Source organism: Schistocerca gregaria, chromosome 3 (genome assembly GCF_023897955.1).
Source record: "Schistocerca gregaria isolate iqSchGreg1 chromosome 3, iqSchGreg1.2, whole genome shotgun sequence".
Classification (NCBI taxonomy): Eukaryota; Metazoa; Arthropoda; class Insecta; order Orthoptera; family Acrididae; genus Schistocerca; species Schistocerca gregaria.
Genome location: NC_064922.1, coordinates 450,292,601 through 450,313,956, shown reverse-complemented (window position 1 = coordinate 450,313,956; position 21,356 = coordinate 450,292,601). Strand labels below are relative to the sequence as shown.

Sequence of the window (21,356 nt, the reverse complement as noted above, 5' to 3'; positions counted from 1 at the left end):
ACTTTGGGTACTGTACAGCAAACGGCTACAGTAAAACACTGACACAGTATCCCAATGTTTCAGAACCAAAGATCCATTTCTCTAGCACTAAGTAGAAAAAAATGAGTGTGCAACAGCAGAAAGGAGAAATGTACAAGTCAAAACTTTGGCAAAGTCATGAGGGAAGATATATCACATCAGAGACTTACAGATACTCATTTTTATTGTTCTTAGACTTAAACAGAATCAACCTTATGTGGCATACCTTGCCTTTTTTTCTTTCACTTTTTGGCCCCACATGATTAATATTTGTTTTACTTGTAAATATGACTGTGAAAACAGATTATTAAAAGTTTATGGGACAAAAGAGCATCAGTTATTTGACAACTGCGTGAATGGAATCAACAACCTGAGGCCTGACCTACACTGAATGTTTAACTTTTGAACTTTGTCTTGTTTCTGTAAGGAAACAAGAATTCGGAAAAGTAGCGAATATGAGAAAGTGGTCCAGGAAAGCAAAGTCTGATAGAGAGAAGAGACCATACGGGAAAACATCACTGAAACAAGCTATAACAACCAAGACCAGAGTTCCAATAAGAACACTTTTTACACACATAGCTTCTCACTATTTTAGTTTGGTGTCAGAAACAAACACTTATGATCACACTCTGCAACTTTCTACACAGATTACCAGCACAGGATATGGATTATCTGCAAACACTAATGCAGACAATGAAGGACTTATATATGAACAATGAAATGAGTGATGAACACAAAGTTGAAATCATACTACACTTCAAGTAAAATTACAGACACTTGGTGGCCTTTCAAGTTCATCTGATAGAGAAACTTGAAAATGTGGCATGCTCTCTGACAGAAACAAGGTGATATGAGATTAAGTTGCAGCCTTTCTGGAACTCTTCATACACGCAGGATACAAGGAAACAATGGAAAACTCAAAAGGGTGGCTTTAGCATAAGTGAAAATTGAATTATGATAAATGCAAGTCGAGCACATCATAATCCAATTTACTTACTCATTCATCTCAGACAGAAAGATACATAATCTCACAGAAAATAAAAGATAGTGTAAACTTTTCTTTCAAGCCTCGATCACCAAGAAATTGACATTTACTAAATACAAGTCATCTGTCAATACTATACGTAGTTGGGTACTTAAATGGGTAAAATCCTGCCACATTGAAAAGCAAGATTATAGAAAATTAAATTATACTCTTTTCAAAAACTATAAATAAGCAATTAAATTTCATTAAGAACTGTTATATATACACATGTCTTATTCAAATTAAGGAACAAAATGGATCATTCAAATGTGTGAGGAATTATATTCACACCTTGTGAGCACAGTGCTTATAAATGAACAATGCTTTTCACAAATATCTTAGAAGGCAACAGCTTCTAAGAAACAGTCATTTCACTAAACAGCTGCAATCAAAAAATAAAAATTTTAATAACGTAAATGATAATTAAGGACTTATTAATCAACACGACAGACATTTACATGGCTTGCAGTTCAAAGTCCAGTTTCTTTTATCACTTCAGTCTCACAATCCCTCGATGAGGCACAATGAAGGCAACAATCCCTATTTGGTAGAACTCTGATGTCTAGTCACATAATAAACTTTCACACTTCAGGATTTTTGCCAAAATTTCCCAGAACTGCTACGAATTCCTTTGCCTTTGAAAGGTTTTTTCCCTTTGTCTCCTGTCTGCGATGCCGTTTCACGGGTATCTGTTGCCATCGCCTCATCAGTGTCTTGAGTTTGAGTCTTCAATGTTTTTTTGATATTGACAATCTGGAAAAAAGGAAAGACACATGTAATAAATGCCATACAAGGCGTTTGTACTACAGTTGTCAAGCACAATGCTGCAGTTTGCATTGACAGGAAGTAAGAAGAAACTACAGTAAAAATAATGGAGATCACACAAATTGCTTATTTTGTCAGGTACAAGTATGCACATAAACTGGATTCCATCCTACAATGAAGCATTCCCGTAATGCAAATGCAGCAGAGACACAGATGCTACGGAGGGGGGCAAAATAAAAAATTTGGTGTCTTGTAAGACAAAGAAAGGAGTGTACACCAAGTGACCAAAGCTGATATGCTACTTTTACTGTAACTGTTTTGTTGTTGAATTATGAACATTTTGTTTTTGTGTAGTTATTTTTTAGTAACTAGCAGCTATTTTCCAAATGAAACAAACACACAAAGAAATCTGAGGCTGCAAGTATAATTAGAGACATAAATCACTGCAGAAGCAGATTCTATACTGGTTGTCTACATTGTTGCCGACAAGTCATTGGAATTAGACACTTGTCAAATATTTTAAGTTCACCATCCTAAATGACAGTATCTAGATGACAGAAAAGCAGAAGGCCCAAAATTCACAGAAGGAATCCTGAGAAAGTGTAACATCTACAAATCAGATCACTTAAAAACCCATGATCCTCGACCACTATTGACACACTATATGTTTCCCTTAGCAGAACAAGATTAATACAGGTATAAAAAGCTGTTCAAATAATATCCACAGAATTTTAGGAGTGTTTAGTTGCTGTCAGATGTGTTCATCAGACTCCAGAAATTCTAAACTGATTGAAAATATCATAAAAATCTAATACCGTACTTCCAAAGTGGAGCTAACCCCCATATACATGTTGTGCGATAACCATGAACGTAAATTTAAAACTAATTTGAGTTCATACACAGGAGGTATTAACACCTGGAACTATTCTCAAATGAAGTAAGAAGAAAGCTAATGACCCAAGACATCGCTCTGTTACCTCAGGTCACCATTCGCACAGACAGCCACAGACAACCACAGCCAACAATGTAGCTGTTGAGACTTATTTTTCTGTTTCTGTGTACAGATTTTCTTTATTTTGTATTTTAGGCAGAGAAAACATCATGAAGTAGTAGGAAATAGGACTAAAGTTGTAAGGTCATTACTTCATGCAAAGCTAACTCCATACTGCAAGGTAAAAGTAAACGTGTCAATGGATTTGGTACTAAATCGCAAACCTCATGCTGCTAAAGACATGGTGTGCATGTGTATAATGTGAAACCAACAATATCGTCCCATTCCACGCATAACTTATCACTCTGAACTAGGTATTTGTGCTGTGTTATACATAAGACTCATTGTGAGATAGCATGTATGAGGACACATATAGGTGTATATGAAATTTATCCAGACTCATGTCACCAGGAGCCCATCATTGCCCCAAACTGAGCTTATAAGCCTGAAGTGTAATAAAGACACTTATTTCCTTATGAACTGCAACCTGTTCGTTTACTCGTTGACTTCATTTTTGTTCACTGACTTTGTGATATTTTATGGGATCTCTTCTTCACATTCTCACATGTATATTAAAACACAGTCAATAAAGTATTTATACTAAAACACAACATTTTTGACAACTACTGATGCTTCAAGCTGTGACACATTGAAGGCTAGATGTGCGAAAATCTACTACTGCAAAATCTGGTGCCAACTATCAATGTTCTTACGAATGCACTCGTGAGCTGTGGAAGAGTCAAATCTCCACCTTCTGGCAAGAGAATACTGCTGTGTGGTTCACATAATTCCAAAGCCAGTTTGTGTTAACCCATATAATTTTGGACAAAACCAAATATTGTTATGTTGTTGCTACTCTTAATGAGGACATGGTCATATAAGTCCAAGATATTTTTGCCTTACCACCAAGTGACAACATATACACTGCCAGTAAAAAAAGTCGTGACCAGTTGCTCATTTTAGTCTAAAGCCCAACAACTGGAAAAGTCACTCCGCACAGGGATCACGCCCCTTCTCAATTGCTCTGTTTATAGGCCCTAGGAAGCAATGCTGTCAATGAAAACGTTCTCTAAAACACTTACTGCCTTATCCACAGAAAATACTCACTGTATGCACAAGTGACCTCAGGGTCCTAGCACAACCGTGAACCATGTTGCTGAGATGTATCTGTCCACTTGTGTCATAGTCATATTTCCATTATCAGACAGTTCTCTGGCCTCATTTCAAGTACAAATCGCTGAGCTTACCACACACACTGCCACTCTTCATATACAACATTCCAGCTGCTTGTCATAGTGCCAACACTCACCAAAGAAATATCGACATTTTCCTTCAGCTGAAAGGATATGTTGGTGCCATAGACGGTTTGGCTCAAAAGCTCACCAATGCCATTCCCCAGGGGAGATGGGTAACGGGTCCCCAAGTTGTTAATAATGGCAACTGACTTCCCAGATAGCAGCTGTCAACTGTCTCACTGAACTTTCAGCAAAATTGCATTTTCTAGTACACATACATTACAACATACTGGTGTACTCATTTTCTCAACTACCTCTCCACTGCAGTGACGACCGTTGCCTCCATGCTACCAATGGTTCTCCAATCAATACATATAGTTGTTTAACACATTATGTGACAATTCACTGTGGCGGACGTACTATACCCTATCCTAAGAGCAGATTTGTTTTTCTTTCTTTCTTCATTTTATGGTCTGCTACAGCATCTTCCAGGCTGTCACCTTCTTGATACATCAACTAACTTATTGGCATGGGAGAATTTATGCCACATAGGTAACACTGCCGAATGCATGATCACTGGCAACTCACTAGATAGCTCCTGGAGATCACTCAGATGATACTCAACACTATCAGCAGTACAGCACGGAACAGTGTACTATATTGTCATGTAGAAGAAGGTGTAATTAGATGAATGACGAACACTAACTTCACTTAACAAAGGTTTATTCAGCACTTGCACATACAAGAGCGCAGAGCGAACTGCCTCTGGTCAGAACACATACGGTATACATACAGTTACAGAATATTCCAGTACAATGATTCCTGGCATTTGTGGATACTTCTTGAATGTACTCGAACCGAGTATAGAAATTAAAATTTTACAGTTCAGGTGAGTATTGAACTAACAGCCCTCCATGCAACAGCCTAGTATCATAACCACTACACCATGGTGACTGTGCTACTCAGCTTCTTCTGCGACACTGATCCCTCCTTAAGAGAACAGAGTCTCAGTCTTATGTCCTCCTAGTCCAGAAGTGAGTCATCAGTCCTGCATACTCCAACTCCTGATGACTGATGTTCGCCCTGACAGTGATCTTCTTAGAACTACCTTTGTCGCTACACTCCCCGACACTTTTCCAATTGATGCCTGTCGCTGGAGCATCCACTCCGGTCTCACCCACGCCTATTAGGGGCTCTCTCCACGGGTGCCACCCAGCCACAGCCATTGCCACCCAACACAGCAGCCGCTGCTGCTGGAAGTTCCGATGCTCCAGGATGACAAGCAGCCACTCCTTGGCATACGAGGGATGGCAAAATCTCACATATGAGTAGTGTGATGCCTGTGTTGTCACAGACTCAGTCATATGGATACTTCACAACCCCACCACACAGATTGACTACACATGTTGGTGACCTAGTGGGGTTGAGGGGGGGGGGGGGGGGCTAAAGCGGGGAAGGAAGAAGGGAAGCAAGGGCAAGAGGAATCAATACTATAGACACTAGGGAGGGAATTCTTCCCCAAATGACTCTCACTAAAACATGAAATTTAGAAGTAGGGGTCAAACTCCAATGCGGGGGACCAAAATGCCACAAAGGATGAAAGCAAACAGGCAAGATGAACAAAACTGCAAGGAACACAGAAAACCAATGGACAGCCATGTCAACATAAATCAGAACATTGAGAGAGTGGAAGGAGAGGGCAACAGAGAAGGAGCAAGGATGGGGTGGGAGGAGCACGGTGAAGGAAATGCAGCCAGCGAAGGAAGAATGAGCTGAAATTGCTCGGGATCCCGTGTGCACTACACATGAACTCACTCCCCTGGAGGGGATAGCATATGGAGGTGGGGTGTGTGTTGGGGGGGGGGGGATGGAGAGCAGAAAAGGAGAGGAGCAGGGAAGGGGAAAGGATGGGTGGGTGCACTGGCATAGGGTGCCACACAACGAACGTGAGAGACATGAAAAGGGAGGAGGCAACAGTACAGAGGTAGCAGAAACTGTCATGTGGAGGGTGTGGGGACAGCAGGTTGAGGTCAGGATAATATCAGTAACAGACAATGTGTTGCAAGGATAACTTCCATCTGTGCAGTTCAGAAAAGCTGGTGGTGGAGGGGAGGATATAGATGGCCCAGGTTGTGAAGCAGTCATTGAAATTTAGCATTCTTTGTTCAACTAAATGTTGTGACACTGAGTGGTCTACTCTGCTCTTGGTCGAAGTCTGGCAGTTGTCATTCATCCTGGTGGACAGCTGGTTGACAGTCATCCCAATATAAAAAGTTGTACAACGTTTACAGCAGAGCTGCCATACGACATGACTGCTTTCACAGGCGGTCCAGCCTTTGATGTGGTAAGATCGGATTGAGTGGGTCTTGCACCTGGGTCTTCCACAGGGATACAATCCCTTTGGCGAGGGGTTGGGTTTGGGAATGATATAGGGATGGACTAGGATGTAGCAGAGATTGGGTGCATGATGAAGCATCACTTTAGGAGAGGTGGGAGGGACCTTGCATAGGATGTCCCACATTTTAGTGCATGATGATAAACAGTCAAAGCCCTGACGATGTATGTGGTTCAGTTGTTCCAGTCCACGTTGATATTGGGTGACAAAGGAGGCACTCTTTTGTAGTTGGCTCTTTGGTGTGGTGGTAGGATTGAAGGTGTGTGGGGATAGTGGTTGTCTGTAAAGGAGCTGGGAAAAGGAGTTCTTGTCACTGCAGATATGTTGTCCCTGGGTGGCCAGGCAATATGGGATTGATTTTTTGATGCACAACGGATGGCAGCTTTCCAAGTACAGCTACTGTTGGTGGCTGGAGGGTTTAATGCGGACAGAGGTGTGGATGGTGAGATCACAGAGGAGATGGTTCACATCTAAGAAGGTGACACACTGCATTGAAGAGGATCAGATGAAGTGGAAGGGAGAAATGGTGTTGCTACTTGAACGAACGAAGATAGGGTGTTTTGGCACTGAGTGCAGTTTATGAAGATATCATCAATGAACCTGAACCAGACCAGAGCATTTTTATGGGATTTGCAAATGACATTGAGGCCATAGTGGTGTGCAAGGATGGCAGACACTATGGGGACTTAGCAAAGAATGACATTTAAGATTGGACTGGAGATTAATACGGAGAAGACTGAAATGTTAATGATAGAAATATCCAACGAAGCCCCTAATAGCACCCCACCGCAGGTAAGAACAAAGAAAATGCCACGAGCAGAAAATTTTAAATACCAACACCCTTGATTCAACAGGCATACAAACAAGAAATTATTCAGCACATTGTCAACAAGTCCAAAACTTATTTCAGTCTCAAGCAGATGAAGTCGTCAAAAAATCTGCACATTAAGACCAAACTTTAAGCCTATAATGCAGTGAGGGGAACCAGTGTTATTATTGAAAAAACTTGTCCAATAGAAACACAAGGTTGGCATATGGTGTACAGGGTCAGTGATCTTGGAATGTATGCATTTATCTATAGATTCTCCCCTCCACCACCAGCTTTTCTGAACTGCACAGATGAGAGTTACCCTTACAACATATTCTCCAATGCTGAAATTATCCTAGCCTCAACCTATGGTTACCTACTGTTCACACACCCTCCACCCAACAGTTTCCACTACCTCTATCCAATCACCTTCTCCTAATTCATGCCCTTTTAGCCTCAACTCTACACTGCTCTCTGCTGATGCATCCAATGTTCTTTTCCCCTTCTCTGCTCCTTCCCCTTTCCACTCTCCAACCCCCCCCCCCCCCACCCCCTCTCTCCATCACAGCCTCCCAACAGCAGGCCTGGCAGCCTTGTCTTGCCACCATATAATCCCTAAACATTCCGGCAGGAAGCGCTCACTTCTCTTCCTCTTCCTGTAGTCTGACAGTTGCATTCAGTTTGGAGAACACACAGATAGAGTCAAATGTGCTTGCCTGTGTGAATGTGCGCTTCCTTGCTGACGAAGGCTTTGGAAAAAAGCTCAACGTGTAACAGTCTTTTCATTGTGCCTGCCTGCAACTTAACATTTCAACCTTATGGTGTGAACCAATATATCCTTTTCACAATATTGTTGTATGTATGTATGTATGGCTGGATGTATCGTTTATTTTCTCCAGGAGTATATTTCCAGGATTATGAAAAGTCTGACATCATCTGACTTCCCTTTTCACTTGTTAACAATGTGGAAAATGAGCTACAGTTAGAACTTTTATGCACAGTCAGGCATTTGTATGGTAAGTTTCATAGCAAAATTAGTTGGTTGGTTTGTGGGGGTTGAAGGGAGGAGAACACAAAATTAATATTTTAGAATTTTGTAAGAATGTTCCTTAACATAAATTTACATGACTACAAGCCCATAACTATGATTATGTCCATGCTTGTATGGGTAACTTTTTCTCCACAATAATAAGAAAAAAACCACCTATGGAAGCTCACTGACAGAATTTCACTTACTATCTTATTTTTGAATCCGCAGTTCTCAGAAAGTGATACCTAACATTCAGGCTTCAGTGAATAGCAAAATAATTAATATTCATTGACATCCAGTATTTTATGTTTAACATTTGAATAAAATGATCTTGAAATAGAGGTTTATGTCAATTTAAATTTCGTCCTAAAAGGTAATCATAAGGCTGCATCAGTTGTAAGAAATGTCATGTTTCATAGCTGCCCCATGTTCTTTGCTTCATCAGAATATTAAGAGAGATGTAATTTTCACTTTACTGTCATTTCTCATCAACACAACAGCCTTTTAAAGCTAATTTCCCATGAACTGCATTAATGAGCCACCATGAAACAACCCACAAATCTCCATAGAACAAAAAAAAAAAAAAAAGACAAGAGAAAAAGAGAGAAGGACATGACTTCAACGGATGCTGTGATAAACGCCTAGCAAGTTGGCTTATGTAAAGAGATACCTCTTTTCTTGCTTTGGCATAGGCTATGTAAGTTTAAGATGACCTGTATGTCCACTTATTTTACAAGATTGTGTTGTTGTAAAAGAAGATGACTACAAAAGTTTGAAGTTCAGTTGCTAAGGTCATTCTAGTAGCTTGGAGGGAAATTAATGCTCTCTCTCTGCACCCATCCACATACAAGGAGACAGAGTTCAATGAACACTGTTGTAGCACTGTTGAATGGAACTGACTATAGATCCATTCAGTAAATATCAAGAAAAGTGAACAAAACAAATGTTATTAAATAAAGCCACTGACATCAAACATTGGATGGTTGCAGATCTCTCAGGAAATGGAGCATTGAGGCCATACCGAAAAATCACTCAGGTTCCTCTCCATTGTGTGCCAGCTCATTGAGCAAATTGGTGAACACACCTGCTATAGAAAATGATTCATTGTTAATAATAAATGCTGTTCTGCTCAGTTGTTTTCACAAAACATGTTATTAACACAGGGGCCATTTCTCAGATATTAAAGAACCAGGAGGAATAGATGTTGAGACTGATACTGTTGAGTACAGCTGATTTACTGTCTCAGCAATTCATTTTCTGGGATCTGTAGCATAACGATTCACTCTCAGAACAAAACAAGTCAGTCACAATACAGTTAATCAAATGTAAGTGTAGCTTTCTTAAGTTCAAAACCACAATAAACCTTCCCTTTCCTACAATGAAAGATATGTGAACATAATCAAGTGAATAATGTCCAACACACATCATCAGGGATTCATTAGCTCTTGCCAATAGTCCATTAGAGAACATAAATAGGGGGAAGAATGCAACTCATCTATAGTTTTTGCATTCTGAAATTGATAACAGTGGGAATTTTGCAGAAAATTTAAGTTTATATTGAAAGGATAGGCACATGGGAAATTAAGGGAGTATTTGTCGAGTAAACAAGGAACTCAAAACCACTGAGACAGAAATTGAAGATGCATGTGTTATTGTTTGGGTAAGATTCAGTATCAGGGGTGGGCATAAAATAACTGGATCCTTCTATCGCCTGCCAGATCCGTCTCCTAATGTAACCCAAAACTTTAGAAAAAATCTCAGTTTATGTGTACGTAAGTTCTCCGATCATAATGTAATCATTGGTGAGACTAAACATCCAACAATCAATTGGGAAACACAGTTTTGTTAGTGGTGATGTGATAAGACAGCCTGTGAAACATTACTAAATGCCTTATCTGCAAACTACCCACAACAGATAGTTTGAAACCTCACTCATGATTGAAATATATTAGAGCTAATGGCAACAAGTAGTCTTCACCTCTTTGAGAATGTCCACACTGAAACTTGTACTGTACTAGTGACCATTCCGGTTGTAGCAACAATGACTACCAAAGTACAAAGGTCAATTAAAACAAGGTAAACTAAATAGAGCTTCAGTTGTATCATATCTCAATGAGGAACCTGAGACTTTCAGCACAGGGCAGGATCATGTTGACGAATGGAACTGTGGCTCAAGTTTAAAAGAGCAGTAGACCATGCATAGGATAGATATGTACCCAGTAGAACGGTTCATAATGGCAAGGAATGTCCATGGTATACAGTCACTGTACAGAAACTTCTAAGGAAACAGATTACTGCATAAAAGGTGTAAAACAAAGTGTAGGGTTATAGACAGGTGTTGAAAGAAACATGTTTAGCTGTCAAGAAAGCTATGTACAATGCCTTCAGTAACTACCATAGCATAATTTTGTCAAATGATCTTTCACAAAACCTAAAGAAATTCTGGTCGTATGTGAAAGCTGTTAGTGGCACCAAACTTAAGTGTCCAGTCCCTAGCGGATGAGACAGGACATAAAACGGAGCGTAGCAAGGCAAAAGCTGAAATGCTTAACTCTGTTTTCAAATGTTCATGTATGAGGGAAAACCCAGGAGAACTGCCCCAATTTAATATTCATATCACTGAAAAGTATTAGTTTCAGCGGTGTTGAGAAACACTTGAAATCATGAAAACTGAACAAAGCTCCAGGTCCTGATGGAATCCATCAGATTCTATACTGAATTTGCAACTGAGTTAGCTCCTTTGTAACTATGACCTGTCTTAGAAAACTCAAACAAAAAAACGTGCCCAGTTCTTGGAAAAAAGCACAGGTCACATGCATCTACAAGAAGGGTGGCAGAAGTGGTCAACAAAACTACCATCCAATGTCCCCAACCTAAATTTGTCGTAGAATCTTAGAATGTATTCTGATCTCAAACATAAAGAAGTATCTTGAACAGAATGACCTCCATGCACTAAAAATAAAAAATAAATATAAAAATTGTAGTGTTTTTTTTATTTCTGAACAGTATTTAACTCATTGCCACATCCACCCTACTGTCAAAAGTGCAATCATATGGGGTATCAAGTGATATTTGTGAACAGATTGAAGACTTTTAGGTAGGGACAATACAGCATGTTAGCTTGGATGGAGAGTCATCATAAGATGTAGAAGTAACTTCGGGTGTGCTCCAGGGAAGTTTGTTGGGACCCTTGCTGTTCATGTTGTACATTAATGACAATGCAGACAATATTAACAGTAGCCTCAGACTTCTCGCAGATGATGCAGTTACCTATAATGAAGTACTGTCGGAAAGAAGCTCCATAAATATTCAGTTAGAAATTGGTAAGATTTCAAAGTGGTGCACAGACTGGCAATTTGTTTTAAATATTCAAAAATGTAGAACTGTGCACTTCACAAAATGAAAAAAAAAAAAAAAAACATTGTACCCTATGACTATAGCCTCAACACATAACTGTAGTAATCAGACAACTCATACTAATACTTGGATGCAATACTTTGTACGGATATGAAATGGAATTATCACACAGCCTCCGTCAGGGTACAGCTGGTGGCAGACTTTGGTTTATTGGTGGAATACTGGGAAAGTGTCAACAAACACATCACTCAGAAGCTGTGGCCAGTGCACTCTTTGCATTTTAGTGCTGAACTATCAAAACTATTTGTATGTTGATCTTACCAAAAGCCCATCCAAAACAGATTTAAAGCAGTCACATCAAGTACACACCATATTCAAAGATAGTAATCATGGATTTCTAACCATCCCATGAATGTAAAAAACCTCATTGCCTTCAGTTATGCACATTGCACATACATTAGTATATCACAGTGATATACAAGTGTAACCCCATGTAGGATATAAAGTGAATACAAATGCCTGATATCTTTATTATTATTACTACTATTACTGTGGTACTCTATACTTCCTCCAGTGCAGTAGATTCTAATCGTTTATACATTGTGTACTAGCATTTATGCAAAATAATATAAAAATTATCATGAATAAAAGAGGGCAAAAGAGAGTGGTATTAATTCTGAGGACTACAAAAACAGAAAAATTAAGAAAAACTAAACAACTGTGTTTTGTCCACTTATACAGCCCAATGTACACTAGAAAGTGGTTTCCTATCCAATTAGAATGAAAACAACCTGCCTTCCTAACCAGTTCCCATAATGTATATTAGTTGGACACAAGTGAGAGCCAGGAAACACAGGAACTACACTCAATACCACTGGCAGGAGTGACCATCTAGGTTCTGTTCGAAGAACACAGGATCTCTCTCAGCATTCACATTCCATATTCTGCTTATCTTTGGTGTGATTTATGAAAACTGAACAAAACCAAAATCAAGTACATTGAACTTAAGTCTTCTTATTTTAAATCTACTGAAACAAAATGGCACAATAGTATAAATTACATAAGCAAACAAACCTCTTGCTCAACAGCTTCCTTATGTTTCAGCCGACGATTCTTCTCTGAGTTTGCACGATTGATTTGCATCTCTACACATGATAGCACAGTTTCACAAGAGTCGCACCATTCTTGTAGAGTTGAGACGATTGATCCGAGATCAGCAGGCTGGATGTCTCTTCCAATTGCATAGTCTACTTCTAGTTGGCTATTTTTCAGATCAAGTTTCCCATGAATAATATCTGTATGGTGGAATAACAAAATTATTTATAACACAACAAAATCATTCTAATTTACATACAGTTGGCCAAGTATGTGAAAATTTTAATAAGGATCATTTCTTCAGAGAAGCTGTAGTAAAAATTATTTGACAGATCACTGCTTAAAATGACTGCATCAGCCATACAAAAAATTCACCACAACTTTGGGGGCAGCTGAAATGTTGAGGACATACTACATGCGTTCAACAATGATTAAATAATACTGTGGTGCTCCATGTAACGCTTACATAGTCAAATTGTGATGCCTGGACAAGTGACTATCTATCGTGTTCCGTTATGTTGTTAAGCTTTGAAGTGAAAGATGAGTGGAAAGCATATATTTTACTGACTGGGCTACATGGTTAGTGCAAGCCAATGCTCATGGGTTAAGAGAACTTTAACCCATTAGCGCCCGTTGTCCTCGAGTGATGATAATCCATGTTCCCGCCATTATTACAATGTTTGTTACTCCATTCAAACACTAGGTTTTTGTTCTTGTAAAGTAAGCTTTCCATCAACAATTGGTACCATTGTTGCCTCTCTGCTACAGTTATTCAGTTGAAGACTTAACAAAATGCGAGCATTTTTGCAGTGCCTGCTGATCATTTCTATATTTATTTTTGTGGCAACATCTAAGACAAGTATCACTTCCATTTTCTGGCTGATGTGTAATTCACTACTGTGATACTGTTTGGTACTTATGAAGGTGAAAATAGTTGCTTATATTTTCTGTCCCGGTGCATGAAAACTTGCTGTCCTTGTTTGAGGGCACTTGGCATTTCCATGGTAAATGTTATGCTTTTCGGGCTTTTCAGTTTCTTAGCCACGGCTCACAATGAAACAAACTGCTGAAGAGGCACTAGAATACTTATTTTCTGAAGAAATAGAAGCAGACTTAGTAACTCTACCTCCAGATGTAGATGAGCAGATCAATGGCAAAAATATTGAAGATGACTTGTTAGGAAATCCATATGTAAGCCTAATTAAAAGTAATACTGAACTATCATTTGAGAGAGACAACAAAGACATTCCTAAAAGGGTCCAAAATAGGAAATTAAATGGTGTAATCAGGGTCCGAAATATTCATTTCCCGGTTTAGGGATGAAAGCTACTTGTCTGTCACATGAACTGAAAGGAAAGTTGCACGGTCTCACTCCCATGCAGGTTTTTGAACTCTTTTCCGAAGAAGTTGTAAGCATGATTGTAGTGGAAACTGAAAAATACACTAGCAAGTGTAAAAACAAAATAAATAATTCGGTTTTACACAATGAAATTCGTGTACTTGTTGGGTTCTTTATCTTTACATGCTATCATAAATTGTCTACTGAAAGAGGTTACTGGTCTGAGGATGATGGTCTAGGTGTTAAAGTAGTGAATGGTACAATGAGTCATAAACGGTATCTTGAACTGAAAACTGCAATATATTTCAATAAGAACACAAAAAGCCACTGAAAACAAGGATCTTTCAAAATAAAATCATTAGCAGAGGCTCTGGTTTCAGAAAAATCCGGCGTTGGTGAATTGATTGTGAGGTACTACGGACATCACCCCATAAAGCAGTTTATTAGATTGACATCCATACGCTTTGGATATACACTTTGGGCCATATGTGTTACTGATGGCTACTGTACAATTTCTTACTGTGTTGCAGGGAGGCCCATGTAATGATTACAACGCAAATCTACCATTGGTTTCCAAAATAGTTTTGAAAATGTTGTCCATTATTGATGAGCCGAGCACTTATAAAGTATGTTTTGGCAATTACTTTACTAGTCATGGCCTGCTCGTCCAACTGAAGGAACTGGGATTCCGTGGAAGTGGAACTATAAAAAAAGGGCATGCCCCTATCACCAGATAATGTTTTGAAAAAGAAAAGAAAGGGATATTTTGAGTTCAGATTTGACAGAAAGAAGGCAGTTTTGGTCAAAAAATGGAATGACAATAACTGCGTTACACTAGCAATTAATTTCGACACTGTGCTTCCTACCATCTAAGTCCAGTGTTGGAATTCATCCCAAACTGACAAGGCCACAGTTACCACAATCACATGCATTGAATACATACAAGTATTTCATGGGAAATGTTGATCTTCATGACTGGCTAAAAGAGAAACATACCATTGCAGTGCATGGTAAAAAGTGATACTGATGCCTTTTTATCAGTATAGTAAACATGACTTGTGAATGTATATTTGGCTTCCAAGAGATGAACTAATTCAGAAGGCAGATAATGAGAACATACCAGGTCAGTTGAAATCAGGTCAGTTAAGGAAAAGCCACCAAAACTCATCTACCTTCCAGGAGTAATGTACCAGTAATATAGTATGACCAGAAGCTGCATGTCATCCAGAAGCATAGAAAGCAAAGACACTGTCAGTATGAGAACTGCAAAGCAAAGCTGAGAACATTGTGGGAAGTTTAATGTTATGCTCTGTACAGAAAACTCTCCCAAATGTCGTATCAGGCCTTCATGAAATTTCAGTTTTGAAGAATTTTTGGGTTAAGACTTTTGTAAATGTTACTTACTGAAATACAATAATAATTTTGAAATGTTATTTTGAGTTTATTATTACCATATCCTTACGCCTTGTCATTTTTCCTAGTAAGCAGTAAATGACAAAACATCTGCCAAGAGCCCAGCATCCTCAAATGAAGACGTCAAAATTTCACATTTAGGCAACAAATGAAAAAATTTATTTGTATTTCCCTAAATTGGGTTGCCAGGACCAGTTTTCCAAAAAATACAGAATACATGTTAACTAAAAAGAAACTTTCTGTAAGACAGTGAAAATGGGACACTTAATCACCTATGATAAATGAGGCTGTCACATTTATGATACAGACAAGAGTCTATTTTGCAGCAGCATCACTTGATAATGGCCGTATACAAAGTGGATGAACCAAATAGTTCTGTTAAAGGAAAGTCAGTATTACTACCAAATGATGTGAACTTTTCACTTGAAGGCTTAGGACACTTCACCCTCTCAGAATGAAACTCTTGCAAAAGGGCCAATGGCATTATGTAAATATACAGGAGCTATTGACTCTCCATGTGTTGCATGCTAGAAGTTAGACAGACAAAATTACCCTTGCAGCATTCTAAGTCGAGAACAGTTCTTGAACTAATACATTCCAACTTGTGTTGACTGAAGGTACCAAGGTAAATTGGGATCTGAGAAAGATATATTTCAACACACTTAGAAAAAAAAGTACTTTAAACTATAACAAATTTGAAAAAAAAACTAGTGGAAAAATGGACAGGAAGTAAAATATATATTTTGCAGCACACAGACAATGCTAAGGAATATGCGAACCAGGATAAGTAATCTCATCAAGGATTAAGATACCAAACAACAGTATCTTGCACATTGAACAAAATGGGTAACACGAAAGTACAACAGAACACCAGTCGTAAAAAGTACATACATTTACTATTTGATGTAGGATTATCAAAAAGATATTGTCCAGAGGAAGCTGAATATTAACAGACCACCTACAAAAGCCTTAAAATGCACCATACCAGAAGAAGCACTTACCAGAAAGAAACCAGACCTTGGGCATCTAAGAATACTTAAAAACGAATTAATAAAGGCAAGACATGTGATATTTAAAGCAAATAGGGCTTAGCTGACTAATCAAATACAAACAGACCTTTGAAAGTCTCCCAAACCACGCAGATAAAGATGGAAACTTCAACATAACAAGTCACAAAGAGTTGATTGAGAACTTGTTATTTATGAGAACTGTGACATCTCATACTTTTAATCCAATAAAAACAACTCAGAAGGATTAAACTCACCTAGGAGAAATAAAAATTCTCAACCTCATAGAAAATTCAAACAATTATTTAACCCATGTAATGGATTAATTATCACTGGAAGAAAGTTTGTAAAGTGAACAACCAAACGAATGGCTTTCAGTGATTAAAGAAATGTTGCATTCACATACAAAAAATATGACACGAAAAACATTTGTTCTACAGTAGATAAAATGCCAAAAGACACAAAGTGTATTTTCAAAAGTAAGAAGGACCTTTGAGGACTCCGTTTAATACAAAGTACAATTAAATGGAGCAACTATGAAGACTTTAGTTATACACTACTTGGGCCTTCCGCATTCCTACAAGGCGATTTCGAAGAGCAGATTTGTGTCAGAATCTCAGAAATCTATTTTGTCACTGGAACTACTAAATATATGTGTATCTAGAGACTTCAAACAGTTTGTGAGTTAAACTATGTGGTCATAACTGGAATATGAAACAGGAGAAAGTGCTCCTAAAAGCTGCACTTTACACCATATCCACAAGTTTATAAGAAGAATAATGGAAGTAAAGTTACATAAAGTTATCAATGTTGATTTTTTTTTAGTAATAACCCACAAGAGAAGAGCAGCTTAAAAAGAACTCAAAGAGCGATTTAAGCTGAGAGAGCTACGAGAAATGAATTGTTTGACATCAGAATCACAAGACATTGCAAAATGTGATTGTTACAAATGGATCCATACCATTACACACAACAAATTCTAGAAAAATACAACATGAAGGACTGTAATGGAGTATTGACCGCTTAACAATCAAACTACCCCACAAATGACGGGTACACCAAGACAGAGAGAGAAGAGCTTACCAGGTCACGAGTTTGTTTAAGCCAAGTGCTAGGCTTAGCCAGGTGGTAGAAGACATAGGTCCACTCTGTAGGGACTTTGACAAGAATGATGAGGTGATAGTAATAGGTGGGGCAGGAAACAGCCTGGCTAAGGATAGGAATTATGATATTAAGAGTGACCTGGATAAAATAGGAGCTGCAACAGGATGTACGAATGTGGGTTTTGTTGAGGTATAGCAGCGTTACGATCAGCCCTCGGTTAACCCTTCTGTGTGGCAAGTTAACAGAGAGTTGAGCGAGTAGCTGCTGGACGGTGCAAAAACACACATTTATACAGTGCCTGTTGGTAGCATTGGGAGATGGGGATACACTCGACATGGCCTGCACCTTAATAGTCGAGGGAAGGATAGATTAGCTGATTTAATTGTAGGTCGTCTAAAGGGGGCCACTAGCACTCAAGGCAAAACCCCTGTGACCCGAAAGGGCATAGAGGCACCTTTTTTAGGCTGAACAAGATGTCCAGACAAGCAGTTCTTAAAGGTAAAAAAATAAATGGTTCGAATAAAGGTAGAGGAACAAAATAGACGAACTAATAATTTGTTTTGAGAATATTAAAAATACAACAGAAGTTGATGTACTGTGCCTGTCTGAACATCATATAACTACACAAATGGAAAATGTAAATATTAATGGGTATAAACTAGCAACTTATTTTTGTAGAGACAATATGGAGAAAGGAGGAGCTGCCATTTATGTTAAGGAGGAACATAGTTTTAAAAACATAGAAACCACAAAATTCTGTGTAGAACAGCACATTGAAGTATGCGCTTGTGAGCTTAAATTGGACAGTGTTAAATTCATAATTATGGCTGTGTATAGGTCCCCACTTGGAAATTTTCAAATGTTTCTTAAAAACCTAGATATCTTGCTGCGTTATCTGTCAGAAAAGGGAAAACACAGTATCATTTGTGGAGATTTTAACGTAGATTTTCTTAAACACTCAAGCAAGAAGAACGACCTTGAACTATTACTTTGCTCTTACAATCTGACATCAGTCATTGATTTTCCTATTCGTATTGTACAAGACAGTAGCACCCTGATAGATAACATTTTCATAGACCAAGATAAAGTAAAAGAAGTAAGCACCTATCCTATTAAGAACGGGCTTTCTGATCACGATGCACAGCTACTTTCAATTCATGACTTTGCTCCATACAGTAATGTGAAAAAAACGTACAAAATAATACGCCCAATTAACCATATAACAATTCAACAATTTAAGGAAAGCTTGAAAAGGGTAGACTGGGAGGATGTTTATCGGGAACCTGATGCAAATGTTAAATTTAACTTATTCCATGATAAACTTGTGGGTATATTTGAAAGCAGTTTTCCTAAGAAATTAGTGAATCATAATTCAAATAAACTAGATAAAAAACCATGGCTGACTAAAGGGATTAAAATTTCTTGTAGCTGGAAATGGGAACTATACCAAGACACTAGAATAAGTCAAGATGAAGAAAAGCTCAACCATTATAAGAAATGTTGTAATATATTAAGGAAAGTTATAAAAAAATCCAGAAGTATGTGTATCAAGTCTGAGATTAGCACCTCTGATGACAAAGTTAAAACAATATGGAATATAGTTAAAAAGGAAACAGGGCAACCAAGGTCACAGGACAACAGTATTACTGTTAAGCACAATGAAAAGCTTATAAATGTAAAATCACAGGTTAAAAATATTTTTAATAATCATTTTATAAATGTAGTGGAAAATATAGGCACCAGCTGCTCACCAGATAGGGCAGAACTCTATATGAAAGAGGCATTCCCAGTGCAAACAAATGAAATTGAAATCCTACCCACCTCACCATCTGAAATTAAGAAAATAATAAATTCACTTAAGAATATTAAATTCACTTAAGAATAAAAACTCACATGGAACTGATGGTATCTCCAATAGAATACTAAAATCTTGTCCACACCTGATAAGTCGAGTTCTTAGCCACATATGTAATGGCTCATTGAATCAGGGAATATTTCCTGACAGATTGAAATATGCCACAGTTAAACCCTTGTATAAAAAAATGTGACAAGACAGACGTCAACAATTATCGTCCTATTTCACTTCTGACATCCTTCTCAAAAGTGTTTGAAAAAGTAATGTACTCAAGAGTAACTTTACACATTAGTGGGAATAACGTTCTAACAAAATGTCAGTTCGGTTTTCAGAAAGGCGTTTCAACAGATAATGCTATACAAGCTTTCACTGATCAAATTTTAAATGCTCTGGATAGTACAACATCACCAATTGGGATTTTCTGTGATCTCTCTAAGGCTTTTGATTGTGTGGATCATGAAATCCTCTTAGATAAGCTGAAGTACTATGGAATGAATGGTTCAGTACACAGATGGTTCACTTCATATTTAACTGGTAGAATGCAGAAGGTTGAAACAGTAAACCCACATAGTACACAAAGGGCAGCAGATTATTCAGACTGGGGATGTATCAAGAATGGGGTACCACAGGGTTCTGTCTTGGGGCCTTTATTGTTTTTAATGTATGTTAATGACTTGCCTAATTATATTCATGAAGATGCAAACTTGGTTCTCTTTGCAGATGACACAAGTATTGTAATCAAGCCTAAAAAGCAAGAATCAGCTGAGGAAAATGCAAATAATGTTTTACAAAGAGTTACTAGGTGGTTTTCCGCAAATGGACTTTCATTGAACTTTGAAAAAACACTGTACATACAGTTCAGTACAGGGAAAGGCATAACACCGGAAATAAATATAGAGTGTGGGGGAAAATCTTTAGCTAAAACAGATTGTTCAAAATTTCTGGGTGTCTGTATTGATCAAAATTTAAACTGGAAGAACCACATTGACAATCTACTGAAACGATTGAGCTCAGCTACCTATGCTATTAGTGTCATTGCAAATTTTGGAGACAAGCACATCAGTAAGTTAGCTTACCATGCATATTTTCATTCGTTGCTTTCTTACGGAATCATTTTTTGGGGCAATTCATCACTAAGAAAGAAGGTATTTATTGCACAAAAACGTGTTATCAGAATAATGTCTGGGGCTCATCCAAGATCATCTTGTAGACAATTATTTAAAGAATTAGGGATATTGCCAGTAGCTTCACAATATATATACAGCCTAATGAAATTTGTTGTTAGTAACCCAGATCACTTCAGAATTAATAGCACAGTCCACAGCTACAATACTAGGAGACAGGGTGACCTTCACTACCATTCATTGAATTTGACATTGGCACAAAAGGGGGTGAATTATACTGCCACAAAGATTTTTGGTCAATTGCCAAACAATATCAAAAGTCTGACAGACAACCAATCGACATTCAAAAGTAAGTTAAGGGAATTCCTGAATGACAACTCCTTCTACTCCATAGATGAATTTTTAAACATAGGCCAAAGAAATGCAGTAAGCATTAACAATTGTACCGTATATAAGACTAACAATGATTATTTGGGATAAATGAATCTTGTGTACTTTGACACGTTCCACATCATTACGAAAGAATCGTGTTCATGATCCATGGAACAAGTAATCTAACTGACTAACTAACTTCCCTACAGAGAAGCTGTGAGCAGTTTAATGCATGCACAAAAGGAAACAAGAACTGACCAATATATTCAACTGTTGTTGTAATTTGCTTCAGCAAAAATTTAGGCATGGCTCACTGGTAACCAATTATAAAAGAATCATACAACACTTGAAAGGAGCTAAAGACTTTAAAATTAATTTTTTAATAAATAGAATTACAACATAACTGGGTACAGTGATGCCGACT

The 21,356-nt window shown here is 38.0% G+C and overlaps 1 protein-coding gene across 1 annotated transcript in view; it reads right to left on the bottom strand.

Annotated features, from left to right (window-relative positions):
* Positions 1-1,304: 1,304 nt before the first annotated feature.
* Positions 1,305-21,356, bottom strand: part of LOC126354817 (COP9 signalosome complex subunit 7a) — a 31,642-nt gene continuing 11,590 nt past the window's right edge. The window contains exons 5-6 of the mRNA XM_050004756.1: positions 12,698-12,918; positions 1,305-1,795 (exon numbers count right to left, since the gene is read on the bottom strand). Coding sequence (XP_049860713.1) covers positions 1,631-1,795; positions 12,698-12,918 — 386 coding nt within the window. The 3' untranslated portion in view covers positions 1,305-1,630. The remainder of the gene's footprint in view (positions 1,796-12,697; positions 12,919-21,356) is intronic.